Source organism: Hyalella azteca, unplaced genomic scaffold, assembly GCF_000764305.2.
Source record: "Hyalella azteca isolate HAZT.00-mixed unplaced genomic scaffold, Hazt_2.0.2 contig1623, whole genome shotgun sequence".
NCBI classification, from domain to species: Eukaryota; Metazoa; Arthropoda; class Malacostraca; order Amphipoda; family Hyalellidae; genus Hyalella; species Hyalella azteca.
In genome coordinates, this window is record NW_025931927.1 from 128,122 (window position 1) to 153,958 (window position 25,837).

Consider the following 25,837-nt stretch of genomic DNA (forward strand, 5'->3'; position numbering starts at 1 on the left):
GGCGGGTGCCAGGTGGCAACCGTGGCATAGCTGCCAGTTGCCACAGTCACGTCAGCCAGTATTATTATCAACTATCAACTTCAAAACTGAAATATTTTGTGTTTAGTTAGCACAGAAAATTTGCAGAGGTCATTATAATTATATGACAGTCGACAGGTTAATAAACTGTTTTGTTACCACTTGTTCAAATTAGTAGGTACCGTAAAATGGGGTAACTTTGTCCACTTTTTTATTTCGAAACAATGCCATTTTTTTACTAGATAAGGTAAACTAAAATTGAAACATGCAAAATACAGGTCTATACTCTAGCTTTACTCACCATAAATTGCTGGCTCCTGCCTCTCATAGTTTTGATGTAGTTTCAAAAAAAGGGATGTTCTTTGTTAACCCAGCTCTTGGGGTTTCTTTGACCGGGTGGTAAAACCAATTTTACTTTTTGGTAAAATAACTCCAAATAACTTCAAGTTGTGGTGCATTGTAGTAGAACTATTCTAGTTACATATGCCAAAGACAGATTTTAGGAAAGTGTCATAGTTTGCAAATGGGGGGCGCAGCCCCCCAATGGGCAAAATGTGACCACCTAATGGCAGCCGTGACGGGGGTAACATTGACCAGTTTGGAAATTAAGTTGAATTTTGAAATTACCATATATAAGACTCTGTAGAATCTGAAACATAAAGAAAAAACATTAATAGGTGTATCAAACATAAAATATGTTATATAGGTGCCTATGGTAATTTTAACTTAATTTCCAAGCCGGTCAATGTTACCCCATCCCCATTTGCAAACTATGACACTTTTCTAAAATTTGTCTTTTGCATATGTAACTAGAAGAGTTCTACTACAATGCATCAAAACCTGGAGCTATTTTACCAAAAAATAAAAAAATTGAAGGGGGTACTCCGACAGGCTTTAAATAATAGCTCTTTTTCATGGGTCACATTATTAATTTTTTAACCTATTAGATATGCAAACTTTTCAAATCTTCCTTTTGTGTTATGTAGCCTCAGTATTAGGCTTTGATGGCCATTGACAAAATTTTTCTATGTCAAATCGTTTTTGAGTTTTGGGGGTTTTTGTTAAAAAAAACGAAAAGTGGTCAAAGTTACCCCGCCGGTCAAAGTAACCCCATTTTACGGTACATCGTTTCTATTGGTGGCTACTGGCTACCTAGTACAGAGTACAGACTACTGAGACGAGAGCCTGACGACTTAATAATAAAGTTAGGAGTAGGAGCTAACCTCAGCAGCCATTTGGCCTAACCCTTCGCAGTTCGCACGCAGGAATGTATTCTACATTATTATCTGTTTAATTTCCCAAACCTTGAGTTTATATTTATGAAATTATGAGCAGTTCAAGAATATGGCACTGGCAGCAAAAAATTGTCAAAGAACAACACATACCGTATGGCGTAGACAACAGCAGCACAGCTTTGGCAGTCAAAATGCGATTAGCACTGTTCCTCCCAGTCCCAGTATGCCAGTCTCCCACAATACTAACTCACACCGGTGCACCGCACGACAGCAGAGTGAGCACTGAGCAGAGTCAGCAGACTGCACAAGGCACTGGGCCAGTGTTGCCAGTGCCAGCTTTTTTCTTCTCTAGAATACCAGATTGCCGAGCTCAAATACCAGAAATTCTATTGTTCAAAAACAGACTAATACCTCCAAATTTAATGAAAATATTCAGAATAATGAAAATATTCGTCAGAAACGTTGGATGGAAAAAGAAAAAAAAAATTATCTTATGTACTGTGCATTTTTCTGACTTGACGATAATTAGCCAAATTGAACCCGCTTTATTTGTTCCCTCTATTTGGAACATTTTGTTACTTTTCTTTTCCTGTGTTTGATTACATTGACACTTTTACCTTTTTATATCACAGTGTGGCAGTTCTTCCCCCTTGCTCAACATGACAGGTCATCCTCCTTTTGCTTATTTTCGTAGAAGCTTGCACATTGCATTTATCTAACATTTCGGGTTTGATCACTTGTTGCGGCTGAGCAGATAGCTTTTGGTCCGAATAAGGGGCTCAGTACCTTATTTGAAATTTTATTTCGTTGCTTGTTTTTCACATAGGTGACGCGTGATAACACTCGCTCCACGGATGCATTGGAGACAGGTCAAAGAAGACAAGTGACGCAGTAGGCAGCCAGTTCTATGAATGGATGATGATTTTCAAGATCAGTGGAATATTGAGTGGCACCCCAGAATTCAAGTGGCACTCCAATAAGTGGCACTCTGGAATTCAAAACCACCAAACAAAAATTGTGGAACTTGCTTCGCAGATCGAGATCAGTTCGACAACCTCACTCGTCCTAGGCCATATCATCACTGATCAGTAAATTACAGTAATCAATCAAGGATCTTCACCCTCGTACTTATAGTGCACTAAGCACCTTTGTTAAATGTTAACAATTAGATTGGGGTTATTTTATCAAGCGGTAAACTTATGGTTCCATAAATGGCGGGAAACCTCTAGTCGCGCCGGTCTGAAGGTAATCTATATAATCCACGCCTACGCTGGAGGAAATTCAAACTTCAAATGTGGAACTTGATGCAGTAATTTGACAGTAAGTCAGAAAATACCAGATTGATTTGGGCAAATATACCAGATCTAAAATATTCATTCCCGACACCTTCTGAAAATACCAGATTTGTGAAATCTGGTATAGAAATATACCATCTGGAAACGCTGCACTAGGCCACTAGCCAGTAGCTACTCGACAGTCGACACTGAAATGAAGTTTAATGAACCGAATTTTTCATTCACGCTAGAGCAGCCGGCCCAGACCTAACTCACTGATACGGAATAAAATTCTGACAAAAATAACACCAAATACTTCTATTGGCAATGCCCCTGTAATAAAATGCATGGTCTGAATTGTTAAGTAATGTTACTCTACTACCGTAGACTACTTGTAAACGCTGAGTTGAAGAGGCCTACCTTACCATACCAACCCATACGTACTGCAATAAACAGGTGCACATGCAATGAGCGTTGCCCGAGGGTTTGAGTTCGCTCAATTTTTGGATGAAAAGGTGAAAAAGAGACTTCGTGTGCGTAATTTCCTGCATAATAAAGATGATAGTGGGGTTTAGATGGTAATGTATTTTGAAGACGGTACAACACACTGATGCACTGCCTGTCTGAGCTACCAATTTGAAACCGTTACCTAGGTAGGTAGTTAGATGATCTGTCGAAACCTTTTTAATCTTTCAAGCTTTTCTGTTTCGATGTCGGTACTAATGAACAACAGTATTCATGACATATCACGTCAATCATTATGAATATTGGAAAAAAGCTTGCGCATTACTTGTCTCTTACAAGCCACTTACACAAAATTATTTCATTTATAATTCATTGATTGTGAAATTAAATGGAACAAAACAATTTTCAAGGTCGTGGTGAGGTTAGCAAGCGTTACTCACTGCGATTTTACTCACATGTTCACAGGAAGTAATGAAGCCTATGATTGGCTGAGAGAGAAATTACCCACTTCCCAAGCTCCGCCCCCTAAGCCAGGTGACGCGTGGCCGGCCAGGTTCGAGGTGCTGCGAGCCTGTGGGTCGCATGCGGGACCTCCACTGTCAGTTGCGGTTGAGTCGTGTTACTGTGCAGTGTACGCCGGACATGCAGGCGCATTTCTCGTGGTTCTTTTAGTAGCGAAAAATACAAATGGAAGTAATTTGCTAATTAATAATGTGATCAGTGTCAGGCTACAGGGGCATCCATTTCCTTCTCATCTGTTGTGCCAAGGCAAATTTTCGATGAAGTTTACTGCAGGTAATCATTTAAATAAAATTATTTTGTTATAGAATAATAGTCAAAGCAATTACTACACCTATGGTAGAGCTGTCAAGTATCGATGGTATATTATATTAATAATTGATTTAATGGCAATCATTTTTCCTCTCTTCTATCACTTACATCTTCCTCAGTTTATAGAACGAATTCCAGCATGTCAGACAGTATGTACATTGCTTCAAGTTTCCGGATTACTATCAAATCAATCGCAAATCTTTCGGGTGTCTGCCACTAGATTAATATTTATAGAATTCTCAAAATTCCATCATTAATGGTGACAGTGCTTATCAAGTAATAACAAAGCGGACAGAACATATATGATTTGGAAAAAAAGTTATCTTGATGCAATCATAAAACTGTATTCAGTACAAATCGTGGACGCAAAAATTTCCTGTACTGAACCTTATTTCGTTGGTTGCTCAAGAGTCGTATAGTCTTTAATGTTGAGCAAAGTAAGAAAGAAGCCAAAGTTGATGGTTAACGTTAAGTTTGAGGTTAAAATTCTCCGAAACTGATTAAAATAATGTGCTACATTGCGTCGAAACAAAATGACTACTGAACAGTCTAAAATGAATGATATGCATTACGATAACTTATTTTTATACATTCAGTCCATGTTTTGCTATTGCTATTGCTAACGCGTTCGCGCTATATTTTTTGTAAGGTGAACCGTTTATACAACGCTAAAATAACGATAAAATCTGTTTAAAGTCATTTGTATATATCTGTCATTAAAAACTTTTTGTTAATTTTGGATATTAATATTAGTGATCTTAATACTTGCATTTACAGAGGGTATTATAGAAATATATGGCTGTAGTATACGCCTGTTATATTTAGATGCTCTTTAATTTTTTTCATTATTAATTATTGTATAAATTTTCCATTAATATAAAAATATTTGCTGTAGTTTACATGAGATAGGATAGCCTCAGCATACGCATTCGATCGCGCTGCAAAGCCCGATTATTCACCGCAAAAATGTTCATCATCATAAACTCCGTTTTAGCGATCATCTATAAACCCATTTTCAAATGAAAGTTTAGCGCAGTGAACAAATATACGCAACGCCTGCATATCAATTTTGCGCGTATGACAATTAATTTGTAAGTAATGAATTAAGGAGAGGCGGAGTGGACTGATCTGGTGGCGCGAAATTTATAATATCTTCCCAATAAACAATAAACTGATACATATTCACGATCAGTTTACGATACTGTTCGCGGTTTCTTTCCCTTGTCGCAAGTGAAAAATTCGGGCCGTACTATCAAAAAAAGTTATTAGTTACGAACTCCGTCAGTCAATCACTGACTGCTTCTAAAGTTAAACTCACCAATCACAGACGAGAACTCGGCCGTTAATTGTACTTAATCTAAATTAGACTGCTACTTGTTTTTTAAGCGAGTTTAATATTACGGTTTAATGTTTTTAAGCGAGTTTGATATTACATTCACATTCATCGTAGGACTCGCGATCAACGTAACTCTGTTTAGGGCTACAATCCTCGGCTCAGTCGCGTGGGAAGCGACCACGATGACAGGTGGCAGCGAATAGTGCTACCTTATGGCAAACTATAGCCGGACAAGCGCCTACATTGGCTGTACCAGCGCTTACATTGGCCGCACCATCGCCGTATCATCGCTATACTAACGCCGCACCAGCGCCGTACCATCACTACTAGTGCCAGCGTTTATTATCTTTACCGCATCAGCGTATTCAATATTGCACAGCTTTTGCGATCTAAGCGGGCACTTTGCATGACAGACTCCTTGGCAGGTAGATTCTTAAAAATTGCACTGCTGGTTACATGGAAGGTGGCTTCTTTAAAAGGCACAGACTGCTCCATAGTCGGCCCATTCTTAAATATGGTTTGCTTGCTCCATGGAGGGTGATTTGGCTAGATGGCACAGCCTACTCCATAGTGTGCTCATTCTTGAAGATTGTTGCTAACTCCGTGGAGGGTGATTTGGCTAGATGGCACAGTCTGCTCCATAGTGGGCTCATTCTTGAAGATTGTTGCTTACTCCATGGAGGTGACTTGGCTAGATGGCACAGCCTGCTCCATAGTGTGCTCATTCTTGAAGATTGTTGCTAACTCCATGGAGGGTGATTTGGCTAGATGGCACAGTCTGCTCCATAGTGGGCTCATTCTTGAAGATTGTTGCTTACTCCATGGAGGTGACTTGGCTAGATGGCACAGCCTGCTCCATAGTGGGCTCATTCTTGAAGATTGTTTGCTTACTGCCTTACTCCATGGAGGTGACTTCGTTCAGGTTAATTGGAACGCTTGTTCAGGCGAGGGATCATAAATTAGATGCTCGTAGAGAGTGTCGTTGTTGAGTGTTTAAGACGGTATTGTTTCAGTTTAATACAAAATTATTGTTCTTGTTTATTATAATATTATTCTTTTACATATTATAATTTTTTTCATTTATATGGTCACAATGAAGTTATTGACGTGACATAGGGTTATCCTTACAAACAATTATGGTGTTTCCGTCGACATTAAAGTTGAATGAAAAAATTCTTCGTTCGTTTTGTAAATTTTTTTTGTTCTGGCGTCGATAAAAAAATCACAATGATTTTCGTCCTCAAAATTTTCCTGATTTCACAATCGCCGCAATTGAATGTTTTTGATTCTAAAAAATTTTTATATTTTTTTTCTCGTTTGCTGCTTGGACATTTTCGAAAATTTCGTTTACTGTGTTATCTTAAATTTTTTTTAACAATATTCTGTTGCTGTCATTGAGATCCTAAAGGAAGGGTTTCACTTCGCAGGGACGTGTTTAGAGTGTAGGACAGCCCCGGGGCACTCCTTCAACAACAAGACGTGCATGGCAATAATAAATATTTTTGCTTTAACTCGACCGTCGGGCCAAAACTTAGACAAGCTCTGCTGTGTTTTTCTGGCGTATGAGATGCGGCTTAACATCCTGTTCTCAGTGCCGTCAAATGACGTGCACTCAAAAGTTTTAAGTACACTCAGAGAAATGAGTGAGACTTTGTCCGAATAGAGATGCACTTTTTTGCTTTGTGTACTTGGGTCATCCTGACCCAATTTATCCCGAAAAAATGGCGTATAGGTGCTACGTCATTTTTGTGCTTGTGTTGTTGGTCAGGAAGTGCTTCGCTTTTAGGACAATGCGACAATATATCTGAGTGTTTGGAAAAGATAGAGCGTGTGAAGAGAAGAACTTCTGAAAATATGAAGCGTGTGAAGCAAGCTTCTTCTTGTTAGAGAAGCTGTCCGCTTCACGGGTCACACAGGTGCCATATATAGTCACAGGTCACAGTTCACGCAACGTCAGGAACTGTGAGCAGCTTCTCGAGTTTGGTACATTAATGTGTTGGGAACTGTAGAGCAGTTAATGAGGTCTAAAAAGAGGTATTTAAATTAAGGGTGTGAACTTGTTGTTATTTGTTTGCTGAAGGATTGTATTGAGAAGTTATATTGAAGAATTAATTATTCGATTGTAGTTGGATTGTATTAAAATTTAAATGAACATGTAGTGATAGTTTTGCGGAATTGTATTGAATATATTAGTGATTGTACTGAGGTCTGGTATTGTATTAATGATGTCGTTCGTATGCTGAGGGATTGTTTTGAAATGATTGTAAGTAATAACAGACTAGATAAAGTGACGTATTTGTTTAGACACGAAGAGCCCATCACTCTACGGTTCTAGCACAAGTCCAGTCGCTATTTATTTCAAGTCAGCCTTGAAAAAATATTTTCAATAGGCCAATTTTTAAATCTCACTTCAATCTGTGAACGAGTCACGAAAATGACAAGAATTGGTGTTAGGTAAAACTCGTCCAATTTCGTCAGCGCCGGCACTATTACAGTATTCGATGTAAATATAGTATAAGTTGTTATGTATCGTCAGTCTGCTTATATCGTAAGTTCACAAGGAATTTAAAAGCGAAGTAAACGTCAATAAAATTCACCATATCAATATTGAAAACGTTCCGGAGTCCAGCTCCATCATCAGTTCGACAATCTAAAAAAAAATCCTACCATTTTTAGATTGTCGAGCTGATGATGGAGCTAGTATCCGAAATGTTTTCAATATCATTATGGTGAATTTGCTTGGCGTTTTCTTTGCTTTTAAATTCCTTTAGTATAAGAACTGATCGTAGTTAAATTTTTTGGGGATTTTATTAAAGAAATTATTCGTTTGTTGATAGTTGATATCGAATGTATGGGAAGTGAGTGTATTGAGTGATCGTAGTAAAGATATAATCACTAATTGCTGAATTGTAGGGATAATAGGTGTATTTTCCCTATCATTAGTATGGTAGGGATAATAGGTGTATTTTCCCTATCATTAGTATGGTAGGGAAAATAGGTATATTTTCCCTGCCATTAGTAGGGTAGGGGAAATAGGTGTATTTGCCCTACCATTAGTAGGGTAGGGAAAATAGGTGTATTTTCAATGCCATTAGTATAAGGAAAATAGGTGTATTTTCCCTATCATTAATAGGGTAGGGGAAACATTTGATCAAGTCATTTATATCTATCATTGACTCATCCATTCCTCTGATCGCAAATGTGTACCTAGACTGATTTTTCAGTGCACGCTTTCTACCTCCATTGGAACAGTTATTTCCTTTACTGCTTCTAACAATTGCAGGGTCGCGCATCGAGACTGTATTACAATGATTGACAAATAGTAATAATCATTATGGATTGCGTGCCAATACCATACATGTGGTTAACCGAGTATCTTGATCTGGTCACTTTTGATTAGGCGTTTCTTTCCTGTGGCAGAAATTAAGGTCGCGGTTAAGGCGGCCATCCAAAGCCCGTAGGTAAATCATCCTGACTCACTTATGATGGGTAGCCGTGCCACAACATCGCTAATTTTCGTGTCTCTCCCACGGGCGGTCGTGAGGTAGGATGTTGATGTAGGATGTTTTTTCCTCTCGTCTGCGAGGTTTAGGATTGCAGGGCACCGCAGAAACCCGCTTTTTACTTTAAAAATTAGTAGATTACCTCATAAGTTCATATTCCAGTGCACGTGCGAGTATATTTGAAACATTAGGTTCAAAATAGGCTGCACTAAAATGAATTTTAAGAAATATTAAAGGCATTGATTGAATTCAATTATACACAAGTATTTTCTTTGCAAAAATGACATATATACATTAGGTAAACATTTTTATTTGCACTAACAATTGATGCCGCAATATAATAATGGCAAAATGATATAATCTACCATCGTTCACAGGTTTATGACTTCCAGCCTGGGGCTGCATTATCCATTACGGTATACCTGCGGTGATCGGCTAAGCAGTCACTAGTTGATCAGTTCGGAAACGTCTTGCATTTGATCAATTCAAAACCGTCTTGCATTTGTCAGTTCCAAAAATGCTGGTGGAGAGCGTGCTGGTGGAGAGCGTGCTGGTGGAGAGCGTGCTGGTGGAGAGCGTGCTGGTGGAGAGCGTGCTGGTGGAGGTTCACTGGACCAGGAAAGCCTCTGTTCTCAGGTTGCCGTGAGCAGACCCGAGTCAGCCAACCCAGCACTCAAAAAAATGAGTAAAACTTTGTCCAGATAGCGATGCACTTTTTATCCTTGCATTGGTCATCCTGACCAATTTGGCACGGCTATGGGGCGTATCAGTGCTACGTCCGTTCTCTGCTCGTGTTGTGGGTAAGAATTGTTATTACTTGCATTACTTGTTGTACAATGTGAAAAGAATTTTTCTGAGTGCAAGTAAACGTCTTCCATATCTTAAACTTAATACTGCCTTTCTTAACACCTCTCTGCTCGTATGGAAACTTCATATGCTCTACTAAATGCCAGCACTGACTGTGAACTGGGTTCTGATGACATAATTTTTCGAGCAGATGCTATATCCTGTTGTTTATTTATATCGTTTCTACAAGACTCTACTGAAATTCCATTATAAAATTAGTTCAGGTGCTTTTAAATTGTATTCAGTGTAGGAACCTGACATTTGTGTAATGTATTCACGACGACTTTCGCTTGTTTTTTATCAAAGCTGAGCAGCGCTACTTTGAAATGTAGCGGCCGCTACCGCTACATGCTCTAAATGTAGCGGGCTACCGCTACAATTGCTTAAATCTAGCACCGCTACCGCTACTGAAAATGTAGCGGCCGCTACATGTAGCGCGTTACTGCCCACATCTGCTTTTGATAAAGCGTCTCTTAAAAGAAAGAGGCTCGTGTGAGGTTCGACCGGATCAGAAGTATCGGGTTGACGTACGCTGAGTCGGGCAGGGAGGTCGGCAAGCTTGGTCTCAACCTAGCAGATTACAACCCTTGATGGGATCAAATATTTGGGAGATAAACGTTGTATAACGTAAACGAATTCAGGGGATGGATGTGCTGTAACATATACATGGCTTACGATCAAACCAGTACTGGGCAAATGGTGAAATACTGGTTCACTGGAGCCCAGCAGAGAAGCAGCAGGTGGAGCCCAGCAGAGAAGCAGCAGGTGGAGCCCAGCAGAGAAGCAGCAGGTGCTGTCTCTTATACACATCTAGATGTGTATAAGAGACAGGTCTAAAGGTTGATGCAGATGAGTCTAAAGGTTGATGCCGATGAGTCTAAAGGTTGATGGCGATGAGTCTAAAGGTTGATGCCGATGTGTCTAAAGGTTGATGTCGATGTGTCTAAAAGTTGATGCAGATGAATCTAAAGGTTGATGCAGATGCGTCTAAAGGTTGATGCAGATGATTCTAAAGGTTGATGCAGATGATTCTAAAGGTTGATGCAGATGAATCTAAAGGTTGATGCCGATATGGCTAAAGATTGATGCGATATGTCTTAAGGTTGATGCAGCTGGTCGGTGGATGCTGGTGCATCTGAGAGGAGGATTCAGATGGTCGGTAGATGCCGATGTGTCTAAAGGTTGATGCCGATGTGACGAAAGATTGATGCCGATATGTCTTAAGGTTGATGCAGCTGGTCGGTGGATGCCGATGTGCGACTCTAAACGTTGATGCAGCTGATCTGCGGATACCGATGCGTCTGAGAGGATGATTCAGATGGTAGGTGGATGCCGAGGTGTCTAAAGGTTGAAGTCGATGTGTCTAATGGTTGAGGCTGATCGGTGGATGTCGAGGTGTCAGAAAGTTGATGATTGATGCGTGGCTACAAATAATTCAGACCATGGATGCATGGGAGGGTAAGTGGAAGAAGGAAAGAATGCTTTACACATTTTATTCATATATAGATTTGAGGACATTAGCCAAGTTAATTTAGCATCAAGTTCTTTGGGATAAGAATTGTGACACTAAGTAAATAAATAGACAAATTTAGTTCTCTGTTGCGTTTGAAACATAAAGCGAATAAATATTCACCTTAGACTTTTTGAATAACGTTAATTCAAATTGAAAATATTCGTCCATACAAAAAAATCGATTAAATTACAATAATCCAAAGATCTTGAAACGTTGCTTCTAACGCTCGATGCGTTGGAGTTTCTAAAGCGGCAATGCTTGGGGCAACAGTAAATATTTTAGAAATGTTTTTCAGATCGCAGAAAACTTCAAAAGTATAACGTCACCAATCATGTTTGAGCTTCCGTATTAAAGATCACATGATCTTAACCAAACTGACAGAGGTCTTAACGCAGGCACAAGAGGTTGTGGCAGCGGGTCATAGGTCACAATAAGTCTCAACAATTGACGTCAAGTTGTGTTTTGTTTCCGCTCATTTCCAGAGCACTTAAAGAGCTTGAACTTAACAACCTCCCTCAACCCTATTTACCGTGCCACTTGTACCTTATCATTTGAAGACGCACCTGTAGTATTACAACCGAACCTGAGTATGGAACCTGAACAACATCGGTACCAAGCGTATCATTAAGATGGTAAGATGAATGAGCGACTCATTCATGACAATGGCTGCATGTTTAATTGTAATGCGTGGGTCGGAGTTCTCACAATATTCTGGTCGTATGACATATTGTGTTGTTCTCGCTTGACTGAATACAATTACTATTTGAGCTGCAGCCTCCAAGGTCGTATAGATAAATAACTTTGTACTTCTTAATATTACCTTTAGGCGAAATTATCATTTACCCAAGACTTGTTAAAAAACTTGACAGAAGATAATTTTATTTATGGTAGATACGTTTTTTCTTAGTGAAATATTGATGGCGGAATTATTATGATGTGATGTAACATCTGTAATTATGTTTACTGAAGTTTAAAATAAGTAGCCATGAAGACACACAAAGAATTTGATGTACACAGAGTCTTCATAATTTTGTTAAGACTTGCTCGTCTCAACAATCTTTTAATGTAACATGATTAATACTCCATCATTTGTTCCTCAATCCGGCGGATAATGCCAAAGGACGACTGATAGATCCTTCATTTTTTTTTGTGAGAATTATAGATGGATACATAGAATGAAAATTATTCTTCTCCTTCCCAAATAGTTTATTTCTACATCACAATACCGGGATACTTAAGATGAACTCCTTCCCCTGGTTCCATAGAAATAGTAACTGGGGATGCACAAGTGACATTCCTTCCCCTGTCCCAATACTGAGGTTGGGATGGGGACTAAATAAGCATGGGTAACTCCCCTGTTCTTGGTTTTGGTTGTGGGATCGCCGACATCCCCAGCGTGGGAGTCTCTGGTCTGGTACAGCGCGCGCTTCCTGTGCCTTTTGGATCACAGGAAGCGCGCAGGTACCTGTACAACATCATCGCCGAATCATCGCCGAATCATCGCCGAAATATTCACTGGTCGTTGATTAAATGCATGCATTGAGTCATGCTGCACTCAGAGAAATAAATGAGACTTTGAACTTTGCGTTTTTTCCCTTATGTGGGTCATCTTGACCTAGTTTGACCCAGAAAAGAGACGTATCATGCAGTGCTACACGCAGCCAGTGTCTATGTTTGGGCAGTATAACCCAAAGGATGTTGACCAATCTTTTCCGCTGTGTGCATGCATGTATTGAGTGCATTTAGAAGCCAGTGAATGACCAATATCTGTCCAATGTCAATTATATTATTAGTGTCTAATCACCAGATCGTCGGTGGTCTCTACTCATCAAGCTTCACATGATGTAAGAATATATAGAAAAACAGATAACGCGATGTTTATATACTAAAAAATAAATAATAGTTGTGTACAGGATAGCCATACTGCTAAGTGTACCTAGTTATAGGTGGAGATAAACTAAAAAGCTTATTTTCGGATTAATTAACTCCCTCGCACACACAAAGTAAAGTTTAATGTAAATATTAGCTTTACTTATATTTTTAGTGTACAGCGTACGGACTGTTGCATGCATAAAACATTTTGATACAATTGACTATTTATTTTGGAATTACAGAATAAGTTCTTATTTGTAGTAATTTACGTATACGCGGTATTAAGTTGAACGCATGTGCTTGTACACGAGAAATGACTTCTGAGATCTGAAAATGATTTTTGTGCTGGTATTGATTTTAAGCTGCTGTGCGCAGTAGGCGCTCTAGTTACTTTAGATTTATATTGAGAGCTTGGCATGCCTTTGCTGTTGATCGTGATTTAATAGATCCACATTTGTAGATTTGCGGACTCTCTTTCTTGACCGAGATGAAATTAGCTAGTGACAAACCATAGCAAGCTCAGTTTATGATCTGTCTCTTATACACATCTAGATGTGTATAAGAGACAGGCCCTTGGTCCTCCACTGTAGAAGTGAGCCCTAGGTCCTCCACTGTAGGAAGTGAGTCCTTGGTCCTCCACTGTAGAAGTGAGCCCTAGGTCCCCCACTGTAGAAGTGAGCCCTACAACCTCCACTATTGAATATCTGCACATTGTTTAGTGCGAAATAAGCGCCAGTTAACAGAGTTCAGGCGTCATGGCCATGGTGGTGAATATTCAGATTGTTTGAGGTCTTTTGGTACCATACAGAGAAGATAAATTTCGTTGAAATTTCGTTATTTTTAACGAAAAACTTGGGCCATCCTTGTCTGTAGGATCCTTGTTTTACCGAGGCTGTTTGTTGGATATTTTTTTTTACCGAAGCTGCATGAAAATGGTATGATATGCTTGATTCAGAACGAGAATTGTACTGCAAAGTATGGCTGATCCCAAAAATCGAGACGGTATAAGTCCCCACTGGTACTACCTCCCCACATGCCTGGTACTACCTCCCCACTTGCCTGGTACTACCTCTCCACTTGCCTGGTACTACCTCTCCTCCGGTAAGTAATCACCATGCAAATTCGAGTCTTTGTTACCGAGCGTCGCTCTGACATCGAATTCGATGCGGTCGCCCTGGGCCGGTTTGGTCTATGAGTATAATTCATGTTGCCGCGTCCTCAGCATACATGTTCTTGACGATTCTACGTACATTCTCAAGTTCTCGGATTATATAACAAGTCGGCTACATATTTCTGATTGGTTTGTGTACTTTTTGGGGAGTGTAAGCTCAGGTTTTGCCCATGTATATGGTTGTTAGGGTTGTAGGGAACTTGCCAAATAATCGGTAAGTTTGTAATTGGTACCAATTACCTGTTGCTGACTAGCAGTTTGATATACGACGAAGCGATCGCATTCGATCGCTTCGCTCATCAGGCCTATAGAGTAAAATTTGTTACGTGATAACATTATTAATTTTGGACAATATTGATGTTGAGGCTATCTATTTAAAATCATCGTCATAGGAAATTGTTTGACCTTTGCCATGCTTAAATCAAGAGTATAGCGCTGTGGAATCATACCTTTTATCTTTTCCATCTTATGCTGAACATTTCTGGTATCTGATAATCTGGAGACTTTGTGATGAATTATTGTTTCCTTTGTAAGTATGAGACTACTCCAAAATATAGTCGAGATTATTCATTCAATTTCCAAACCAGATATATCGGTTTTTGTCATGTTAAAACAGTAACTAGACAAAAAAATACAGTCCAGAGCAAGTTAATGATACTTTATGAATGAATTTATGAATTTTAATTTATTTATTCTAAATTACCGAGTAATCGAATGCGTGAGTAATCCAAATATTACTTGAAATTTCCGGTGCCACAAGAATAGTGGCCTTAAGACTTGAGTTTCTACGTTGCGATCAAGATTGATTTGCTGTGGGTTTCTGGTCTACCACGGCACTTACGCCTGGAATTCCACGGTATCTTCGCCGTGTTGTTAGGGATGATTATCTTCAGTCGACGGTAATTTCGAACGCGGTATCCCTCGGGGCATCGTTTCCTGAGGCGCTGAAGCTATGGTGCTATACCCATTGCTGCCTCCCACGACTTCGGTATAGTGCTACCCTATAGCTGGAGGAATGGGGTATAGCTTTAGGGCTATACCCTATTGCCTGGGGCATTGGTATAGCAATAGTGCTATAATCAATAGCCTGGGTCTGGAGTATAGCTATAGTGCTATACCCCATAGCTGGGGCATATGGCATAGTTATAGTGTAATACCCCATGCATGCAGGGGCATGGAGCAAAGCTATAGTGCTATACCCCATAGCTGGGGCATGTGGCATAATTATAGTGTAATACCCCATGGCAGGGGCATGGGGCAAAGCTACAGTGCTATACCCCATGGCTTGGACATGGGTATAGCTTCAGTGCTAGACCCCATCTCTACCTCCCACTACTCCACCATCTCGCACGCTCCTCCATTAAACACGTATTGTCTTGTGGTCGACACAGCTTCGTGCTGGCCGTGTTGACATACCGGCTCCGGTTAAAACCTCCGCGGTCGAAATTAACCTTAAATTCTGTGGCTCCTAACCGAGTCCTAAAGAAATATTCCTATGTGAGCTTCAGTCCTGGGTTCGTCGAAAGTTTGATTCTTCCTAGCAGCTTAGAATGTTATTGCGGGTTAGAATTATGTGAATTAACTTACGTTTGCGAATAATTACGTACGAATTTTAATCGAGAAGGTATACTATATAGATACTATATGTACCTATGCTAAATGTATGCTATATGTATACTATAATGCATACCATAGTTTTTCAAGTGAATGGAATTGGAGTGAATCAGGCACACCATTAATATTCGTGCTATTGTATGTAAATTGTGGATTTCGTTACAAAAATTATGAGTATATCCACCTTTTACCTCTCTAACAATATTTCTTTTTTGTCGCCCTATCATCTTACCTCAGCATCATCTAGCCTCAGCCTAATCGAAAATTCAAGTGAATCTACTTTTCGAAAGTTAATTTTATTTCCAAATTTCGACCCATTTTGCTTCGCCCGACGAAAGGTACGATCGAGCTAGCAGGTGAGAGGCCGTTTATGTCTCTAATGACGCCTTGACGAGTCGTTTGACTGTCTCGGCGTCTCTTTTCATGTGATCTGTCTCGGCGTCTCTTTTCATGTGATCTGTCCCAGCGTCTCTTTTCATATGGGGCTTGGTAGGGTGGTGAGGCTTGGTAGGGTGGTGGGGCTTGGTAGGGTGATGGGGCTTGGTAGGGTGGTGAGGCTTGGTAAGGTGGTGGGGCTTGGTAGGGTGATGAGGCTTGGTAGGGTGGTGGGGCTTGGTAGGGTGGTGGGGCTTGGTGGTGTGGTAGGACTTGATTTGATGGGGCTTGGTGGGGATGGTTGTGGGGTGGCTGAGTTCGTTATGGTGGTGTAGTACGAAGTGGTGGATTGCGGAGGGGTTGAGAAGCATGATGGAACTAAGGATGGGTGGTTGGCGGAACACAAAGAGGGAGGCGTGAATGAGTGGTGGAAAAGGGGGGAGGAGATGGTGAAAGAATGGTGAGGTGGTGGAGCTTGGTAAAGTTAGCTTAGAATAATGCTCGGTTCACTCTGTACTGCCAGACATATGCCAGTCACAGTCCAGTCTAATATTCTTTAATGCATTTCCGTAGAAGCATTCCCAATAGCCGTGCAAGGCACCTGCATGGCAATGGTGCGAATGCTTCTATGGAGATGAATTAAAAAATATAACTCAGAACTCACTGCAGTGAGTGACAGAGAGCGCATTTTCTCGTCGAAGAAAACTTGAGGTCACGGACAGACGGACGGACATACGGACAGACAGACGGACGGACGGACATGGCGAGCACAATAGTGCATTTTTTTCGGGTGGATAGCTAGAGGTCAGCATAGCCCAAGTCCACAGTGCGATTCATATACCTTCCCAAGCATAACGCAGCCGGGCATCTTCACGGCTTTTGACATAAAGCGCCCACCACAACAGCGCCGTTCAGTCACAGGCCGGAGCGCATACTTTTACAGGCCGGAGCACAACTGGCCGGGGCGCAACAGGCCCTACTGCAACAGCTACTCCGAAAGTAACCTAACCTAACCTAACATAACCTGCGCCTCCTGTTGCGGTAGGGCCTGTTGCGCTCCGGCCAGTTGCGCTGCGGCGCTGTGGAGCAGTGGCTGTGTTGTGCAAAGCGGATTTACTGTTAGCTGGAGTTACCCACAGCTCATTGGTCTGAGGCTATGCGTAGATATTGCATGCTGATGGTTGGCGTTAGGCCCAGGGCCTATTTACGAGTCAATTTTGTTACCCACGGCTGCGCTCCCCATTTTTTCCATAAATGAGAAAATGCGCTAAAAATATTAGAGTGAACCGTGACTGGCATATGATATGCCTGGTACTTGCCCGGCACTATGGTGTGAACTCGGCCTACTGGATGGTAGAGTGGTAACGACAAGGTGAAAATGTATCTAATCTTAACACTTTCCATTCCCTCCGCAGGGATCTGCTACGATGCACACCAAGAACGTCAACGTGACGCAAGCTGAGAGCGCCAACGCCGAGGTGAGGCATACAATAAAAAAAGGCTTCATTAAGGAGCAAAATTGCCTCGAAACTCGAACCAAAAATTGTTGACTGTTGCAATAGTGCTTATGGGCGTCACTGAGACTAAATTAATGAGTGTAATTAATGAGTGTATTATGTTGTTCTTCAGTTTGGAGCGTGTAAACATAAAAACTTGATTTCATGACACATAGTCTGCATTTGCGGCCTTTTTACAAGAAATGTTATGTATAAAAATGTTTAGGATTTACATAACTGTAGAGGTTATGCAAGTTCTAGTTGCAATATTGTACCTTAGCTGTCTACCGTCTACTACATTTAGACAAAATTAATGAGTTATATTGGCCAAATAATTAAACACTTTTTTAACGTAGCACTGATGCACCCTTTTATTAGCCAAACTGAGTCAAGATGACCCACACAAGGATAAAAATTGCATCGCTACTTGAAGAAAGTGAACTCATTTCCCCGAGAGTAGCCAAAGTAGCACAGTAGTACCAGAAGTAGCATTATACATTAGTTAAATAGTTTCACTTACCACACTGATACGTCCAGGTGCTGAATTTTGATTTTATTAAAAATATTTGTTAAATTATGGTATGAATAAGAACTTTTTTGGATTCAGATACTTATAAATGAAAAAAGAGGAGAATTTAGTCAAACATCTCTGCATGTGCACAATTCTTCAAGCCATGCTCATATTCAAACAGTTATTGCTGAAATAAATTTGTTTTCTTCGAAACCTTCGAATTCGGAGGGAGAAAATGTGTGTCTTTGATGATAAACTAAAATAAATTGGAGCGTCCACAACATCGCTTTGTGCACGGCTAGTGCCAGCGATTGAAATCTCTGAAAATTTTCAGGATGAAAATGGGCACATTTGTATCAAGCTAATGTAACATAATAACTATGAAATGCTACTTAATCAAGCTGGGACCTGAAATACTCTTTTATTGAAAAAAATATAACTCAGTACTCACTGCAGTCTGCAGTGAGTGACAGAGAGCGCATATTCTCGTCGACGAAAACGTGTAGTCACGGACTGACAGACGGACGGACAGACGGACATGGCGAGCACAATAGTGCATTTTTTCGTAAATGAGAAAATGCGCTAAAAAGAGCGGGCTGAGAAACGACGACTCTGAGGTCAAAAATTACTATTTCAACCGCAACTCTTTCCAAACGGATTAAGGAAAGTGAAGGGGGATTATTTTGTTACGATATACCATGCTCAAATTTAAAAAAATAACTCAGTACTCACTGCAGTGAGTGACAGGGAGCGCATTTTCTCGTCGACGAAAACTTGAGGTCACGGACGGACAGACGGACAGACAGACAGACAGACATGGCGAGCACAATAGTGCATTTTTTCCATAAAAGAGAAAATGCGCTAAAAAGTTTCATGTGTTGAAATTGTGTGTAGAATTTGTGCCGGTTAGGAGAACTTATCTTTAATTATCATTGCAAATTGTTTTCAATCTTGAATTAATGACTTACAACTTTGAACGTAAAAATGCACTGAACAAACTGAATTCTAATGCACAACGGATGCATTCAATATTCAATGTGAATTAAAATTCTTTTTTTTTTCTTCAGACGATACTGAGCAACAAACACGACCAACAAAACTGTGAATCGCCAGTGAAAAAGCAAATTTTCGAGAGCATTCCAGAAAATTCTTTCCTTCATCGTCTACACCAACAATTTCAGCGACAGCAACCAGCCGATCAACACAGCAACACAACACAACCTCAACAACACGACACTCAAAACGAGCACATCACCGAGCAACAACACATTCGTATCACGGCATCCGGAGATCAACAATTACAACAACAAGTACAAAATCAACACAAACAACAACTATATCATCACCACCAACAGCAACAACAACAACAACAAAATCAACGCTTCCCCCAACTTGGTCCCACGATGTCCCCGAATTCAGCTTCCCCTTACCAACCTCCTCCTCTGCCCCCGCGATGTCAGCCTCGATCCCCGGTCCGCGAGGACTTAGCCAGGGCACAAATGGTGTCATACGCAGACGGTGAGTGAATCATAGTATAATTTAAAGATGATGATGATTATTGTGATTATGATCATGAAACAAACTAATGATTATTTCAACCAGGATTATTCAATAATTATTTCTACAGTAATCATTCTATAGTGATTACATTTTTTTGTAGGTACGTATGTCTGATTTAATGGGTTCATCATATTAAAGGTTTTGTTCCTCAATTAAATTTCAATTTGTGTATTATTTATTTATTAGCATAGGACGCAAAGATATTTTTGTGTTACGATGGAAACTGTGAGGAAATTAATCATATCGCGGGAAGTTATTATGGAAAGTATTTGGAAATTAACAATCAAATAGCTGGGATAATAAAATGCTTATATCGCAAGAAAAGCAGCAAACAATGTTGCAATAAATCCCTATAGTGTGACAGCAGGAAACAATATTTGAATTAAATCTCCTGTCCTGGAAACGGAAAACGGTATACAACTTAATTATCATTGCATGTAAATAATTCTAAAATAATTATAAGAACATGAAAACACATTCAAGTAATAATTTGTCTCGTGTCGTTTAAACGGAAAGCAGGGATAGAATTTTTCTTATATCGTGTGAACGTGAAATGGTTGAATAATTTGCTTCATATCCCATGAACGCAAAAAAACGTTAGAATTACTTTATATCGTGTAAGTGTAAAACAATATTTTGATTAAATTTCTTATAATGTAACTTATAAAATTACTACCGAGATTGATCGCTGTTGATTTCCTTTTCAAACGGAAGAAACGTTATTTCCATTAATCTCTGCACATGCGATTGCTTTTTCTACAGAACATTTGTCACGTAAACCAACTACAGGTGAGCACACACGCTCGGTATTTACCTGGTCTCTAATTACTGCCAGACAATACAGCGATCCGGCCAGGCTCAGCCAACCTGAGTGGTTAGACTTGACTGAGTAATGTTCGGTCAGTGTGCCGGTACGGCTCTTCGAGTGAGGTTGTGTTGGTGTGGAGCTAAAAAGTGTTAGTGGAAACTCCCTTTAAAAGCTCGCTGGGCTTGGTTTTCGTACTGCATCACACAAGCTTCGAAACATTCCTATCATAAGAGTGTTTTCATTCAAGACTGCAAATTTAATGTTAAATTGTGATAACCCAATGATATTTTCATAAAAATCCTAATAGCTACTTTGAACTTCTCGGCTATGCAGCGGATCTAATTCCTCAAAGGTAACTTAAAATTGTTTAAACGTTGATAAACTATCCACATTGACATTTATAACTTCTGCTTTAAATCACAAAGTTTGCTTTTGTCCAATAGCGATGAGAAATACCAATATACGAGTAAAGGTTGTTTCTAATGTGGAAGAAGTATGAGGATGAGTAACTTTATGATTAAGTAGTATGAATATAAGTAACTTCTATTGTGGAAGAAGTATTTGCATAATCTAACGATTAACGTCTGTACTTCTCACTCAGTCAGGGTGGAATTCAGGAGGTTAAAAATGAATAATGGCCCATATCATGTTGGTTCTAAAAATCTAGTACAAAATTTTAATTTCATGTATACCGTAGTTGATATTTTAGAACCGATCAGTGTACCAGACTGAGACTGGATTGGTCTTGGATACATGAAGCACCATTCCTAAAATTCGACTTGTTAACTTAACTGGGCTCTAAGGCTAGAGCTAAGAATTGAGTAGATCTAGAAAATGTCATCATTTTATCAAAAGATCATTCATATAATTTTTCATCATTGTTTTATTAATTTTTTATACGATTGTACAAATATATTCTCGAAGGCCGGGTTCGTCAGTATTGAAGGTCAGCTCGTGATGCCAATAAAAAGTTTATACAATACATAAATGACGTCCTAAATGAATGAACCTTGATAAATGTGATAAGACAAATTGCAACTGTTAACGCGCTACCTTCATAAATTTTCTAGCAGGAACAGCGCAAGTTAAAGAGTTAAAGGACTTTTCTCTGTCGTTAGTGAGTCGAAAAGTCCCCACATCCATAAGTATGATATGGGGTGTGAGCAAAATGTGGACAACAACCTGCTCATTTCTCTGAGTGCTGATACGCAACATTTCCCTTGGTGGTCAAATGACTATTTTCATCGTGAAATGCGAGTGGGTTGCGTGCGTGTTAAGCGTGCGTGTCAAGCGTGCGTGTGAATCGTGCGTGTGAAGCGTGCGTGTCAAGCGTGCGTGTGAAGCGTGCGTGTCTAGCGTGCGTGTCAAGCGTGCGTGTGAAGCGTGCGTGTCTAGCGTGCCTATAGTAGCTGAGTGCATGTTTCAATGTATTGCACACTTGGAAAAATGAAGGAGACTTATTGTCCAAATATTATGAAATATAGACGCACTTTCTGCATGTATAACACTGTTACGGTCAGGATGACTCACATAAGGGCACAAGTGCATTGCTGTTTGGACAATGTCGCTCTAATTTTTCTCAGCGTGCACCCGCAGCAATGACATGTCGGATGGAGGAAAGTCATCTTTTCGTCATCGCACGCGCCTGCTTGCTTGCCACAACACGCAGGTTTCTCTTTCAAGTCGTTCGATTTTCCGGCAGAACATTACACTTAGAAAAATGTATGGTCATATTGTCCAAATAGTGGCACTCTCTCTTGCCCAAAGAACGAGCAGAGGCTTATGAATTACTGATGCCTTCTTCTGCCGAGCCAAACTGGGTCAGAATGACTCACACAAAGGCAAAAAGTGTATAGCTATTAAGACATGTCCACATATTTCTCTGGAGATGCTGGAGATAGTCGGAGGACGATTTACTGGTCGTAACCTTCATTCGGCGATATAACAATAACCGCGTAAAAAGTCCACTCCATAAACTATATTAAAACTATACTGTGCCTTAATTTGATGGAATAGTTTGAATGTAAGTGGTCGTGCACTGAGTGCACTGCAGGTGGTTGATCATCAGTCGGCGATCTTACAATAAAGGCGTTGAAAGTTCACTCCGTAAGCTACTATAAGAATAGAGGGTGTACTTACATATATATGAAATAATTTGTTGTAATAGAGTGAATGTTAAACTCAAATCTTTATCTGCCAGGTAAAGAATCGTGTCAACCTGAGCGGCTTCTTTTAGCCTCTTCACTAGTCACTTCTTACTGTTCTTAGCCCCAACTGTAGAAGTGAACCCTTGGTCCTCCACTGTAGAAGTGAGCCCTAGGTCCTCCACTGTAGAAGTGAGCCCTAGGTCCTCCACTGTAGAAGTGAGCCCTACACCTGTCTCTTATACACATCTAGATGTGTATAAGAGACAGGATCTGTCCCGGCGTCTCTTTTCATGTGATCTGTCCCGGCGTCTCTTTTCATGTGATCTGTCCCGGCGTCTCTTTTCATGTGATCTGTCCCGGCGTCTCTTTTCATGTGATCACGTAAAGGTAGGACCTACCAATCAGTGTAGGGCCGTAGGTCCTACCTCCTATTTTCCAACTCTAATGAGGGTTGCGTCCTTCGCGTGCCTCCTTATGTCTTGTCAACTTACTTTATGTCGACATTCCTGCTTTTTCCTCAACTTTATCTTCAATGCTTTAATTTTAGTTATATCAACGCGGCCTTCTATATTGTCGTCAACTTTCTTCATAATGAACACGTTACCCCTACTTCAACTATGCATTCATTTCATAAATATTAGTTATATTGCATTGATATTTTAGATTTTTATCCTTTTTCTACCTTTCTATCAATACTTTATCTTTGTTTATGAGTCATCCTACCTCGATATCTATTTACCTTGCCCCAGGTTTACCTCCACTATACCTTCATTCCATTAACATTAATTCTATTGAAGTTTTGTTGATATATAATTTATATTCCGCGACATAAAATTAAGCAATTTTCTACCTTTCTATAAATATTTCTCTTAGTCATCATACCTCAGCATCATCTTACCTTTCGTTCATCAATAGACCTGAAAAGTCATTATACCTGAAGGCCTTCGTCCAATAGATCTGGAGGGCGGGAACTAGAGGCACCGCAGGTCGTTATCCGTCACTGCCTGACCATTACTGGACCTTATCAGGAATTTGTTACTCTTTTGCATAATTGCTAGGCGGCCTTGCGGCCTGCCTCTCAGAAAAATAAACGGCACATACTGTCCAAATAGCAACACACTTTGATGTCCTAAGCACGAGCAAGAGAGCGGACGTAACACTGCTACACTTTTTTGCCGGGCCAAACTAGGTCAAAATGACGAGCACGCTAGCGCGAAAATAGCTTTACTTTTTTGGATATAGTCTAGCTAATTTTTCTGCCACGAGCGATTCTTTTCGTGGGTCCTTCCGATGAAACTGTACGAACATTTTATTTCTTGAAAAATGCTTTATTATTTATAGTGTGATTTTGAGGAAGTGTAAACGATTACGATTATATATTTATATTAATGGGTGTATCAGTTGGTCAAGTTATTAGTTAATTGGTCAATCATAATCACCCACTCATAAACATAATTATATTTACGATGAAGCTTAACCGGATTGATATTTGATTCATCCAGGCTGTTGTGAATATTTATGTTGCCATCCTTGACGAAATACTTGAAAGTTAAGGTAAACTAGTGCATCTCCAGTGAACTGCAATTTAACTGTAATTGTGAAAATATCACTAATAAAAATGCTACGAGAATTAAGGACTTGAGAAGACTGCTAATATGATGAAAATAGTTCAATTCTTCTCCAGAATTATGATTTTAATTAGTCACATACAGGATGACGGGTATCCGAACTGAGCAGAAAAATAATCTAAAATTATCGAAAAAATTATCAAAACTAAATTCTTGCGCGCGCTGCGCCGAGCGCTGTTGGGTGTGGCGTGCCGTGCGTCGAGGAGGGAGAAAGAGTGGAAGAAAGTTGGCTTGAGGTCGAGTTTGAATTAGAAAGTTGAGTGTTGGATAACTTTATGAATCGGTAAGTAGTCACGGAATTTGTATGAGTCACGCTAAGTTGTTGTAGATTTCTATTGTTTCAGTGTTGCTAGCATGTTGAGCTTTTCATTTCTATTAAGAAGACGTTTTTAGTGTTAATGAAGCACATTTGGGTTATTTTACTGCATAGTTTTGTTTTTGTTGTAATTTCGGATTTTTATTCATTTGATTTTTTTTTTGTGTCGGCGGTCAAGAAAAATCTCGGTGTTCATGTTTGTGTTGTGTTCTTTCATTTATTTATTAAAAGTTTAATTCACTGAGACAGACTCGCTTCAGCCAACATAAGTTTGATCGCTTGCATGACAATAATCGTTATATTCAGCGCGGGAGACAATAATAACACAAATAATATTTATAATAATATAAATACATTATTAATATGATACAACTGATCGTGAAAAACTGACAAATACTCGAGTCATTACCATTTTAAAACTTCAAATTATTCATATCTCTTACGTAGTGACATTTATCAATTAGTGATAATTATTTTAGATAATTTTAGACGAGTTGTGAGCTCGACTGAGTCTGCATCTGCTCGTCCGGAAACCAAGCATCTGTCCAGCGGATTATTCCCTGGACGCTGTAGGCATGCTTCCGTGCGATGCAGCTGTTCGCTTGAAGCTCGTTGCTTGCTTCGTCGCACTCGGCATATTCTGTTTCAGGTTTTAGGTTATTTTAATAATGTTATATTGATAATATTTTATCGATAATTTTTTTTTGACAATATAATATCGATGATATTTTATCGATAATTTTTATTTATAATATAATATTGATGATATTTTATCGATAATATTTTATCGATAATATTTTATTTATACTATAACATTGATAATATTTTATTGATAATATTATATCAATAATGTTGAATTATAGCTTGTCTATAGATAGCGGTTGATTCCATTTTTAAAGCTCATTTATATCATTCAGTGTGGTGCAGTTGCGCGTCTGGAAATGTTTCGGTTGCTTGTTCGCACGCGTCATATTTTATCTCACATTTTTTTGGTTATATTGATAATATTTTCTGGATAATATATTGGTAATATTGAATTGTAGCTTTTTACAGGTAGAGGTTGAATCTATGTGCGGAGCATAGATCCGTTTGATGCAGTTGCTCGCCTGGAAGCTCTTTGTTAGCTTCTTCTGTCCAATGCTAGCTCCTGCTCAAGGATATATGTATATATATTTTTTTAATTTTGATTACATTTAAAAAAAATCTTACCTTGTCTACGGACAAATTTGTCGTCGTTAGTGCTGTTACTATTTAGAGTGTAATTATAATATCACCCTTTGTTCATGGAGAAAGGGTTATGAGAGAAAGAAAGCAACCC

General features: G+C 39.5%; 1 protein-coding gene across 1 annotated transcript in view; it reads left to right on the forward strand.

Annotated features, from left to right (window-relative positions):
- Positions 1–3,602: 3,602 nt before the first annotated feature.
- The window catches only part of LOC108678959, a 55,996-nt gene continuing 33,761 nt past the window's right edge, over positions 3,603–25,837 (forward strand). Inside the window, exons 1-3 of the mRNA XM_047883294.1 lie at positions 3,603–3,787; positions 17,469–17,531; positions 19,128–19,578. Coding sequence (XP_047739250.1) covers positions 17,481–17,531; positions 19,128–19,578 — 502 coding nt within the window. The 5' untranslated portion in view covers positions 3,603–3,787; positions 17,469–17,480. The remainder of the gene's footprint in view (positions 3,788–17,468; positions 17,532–19,127; positions 19,579–25,837) is intronic.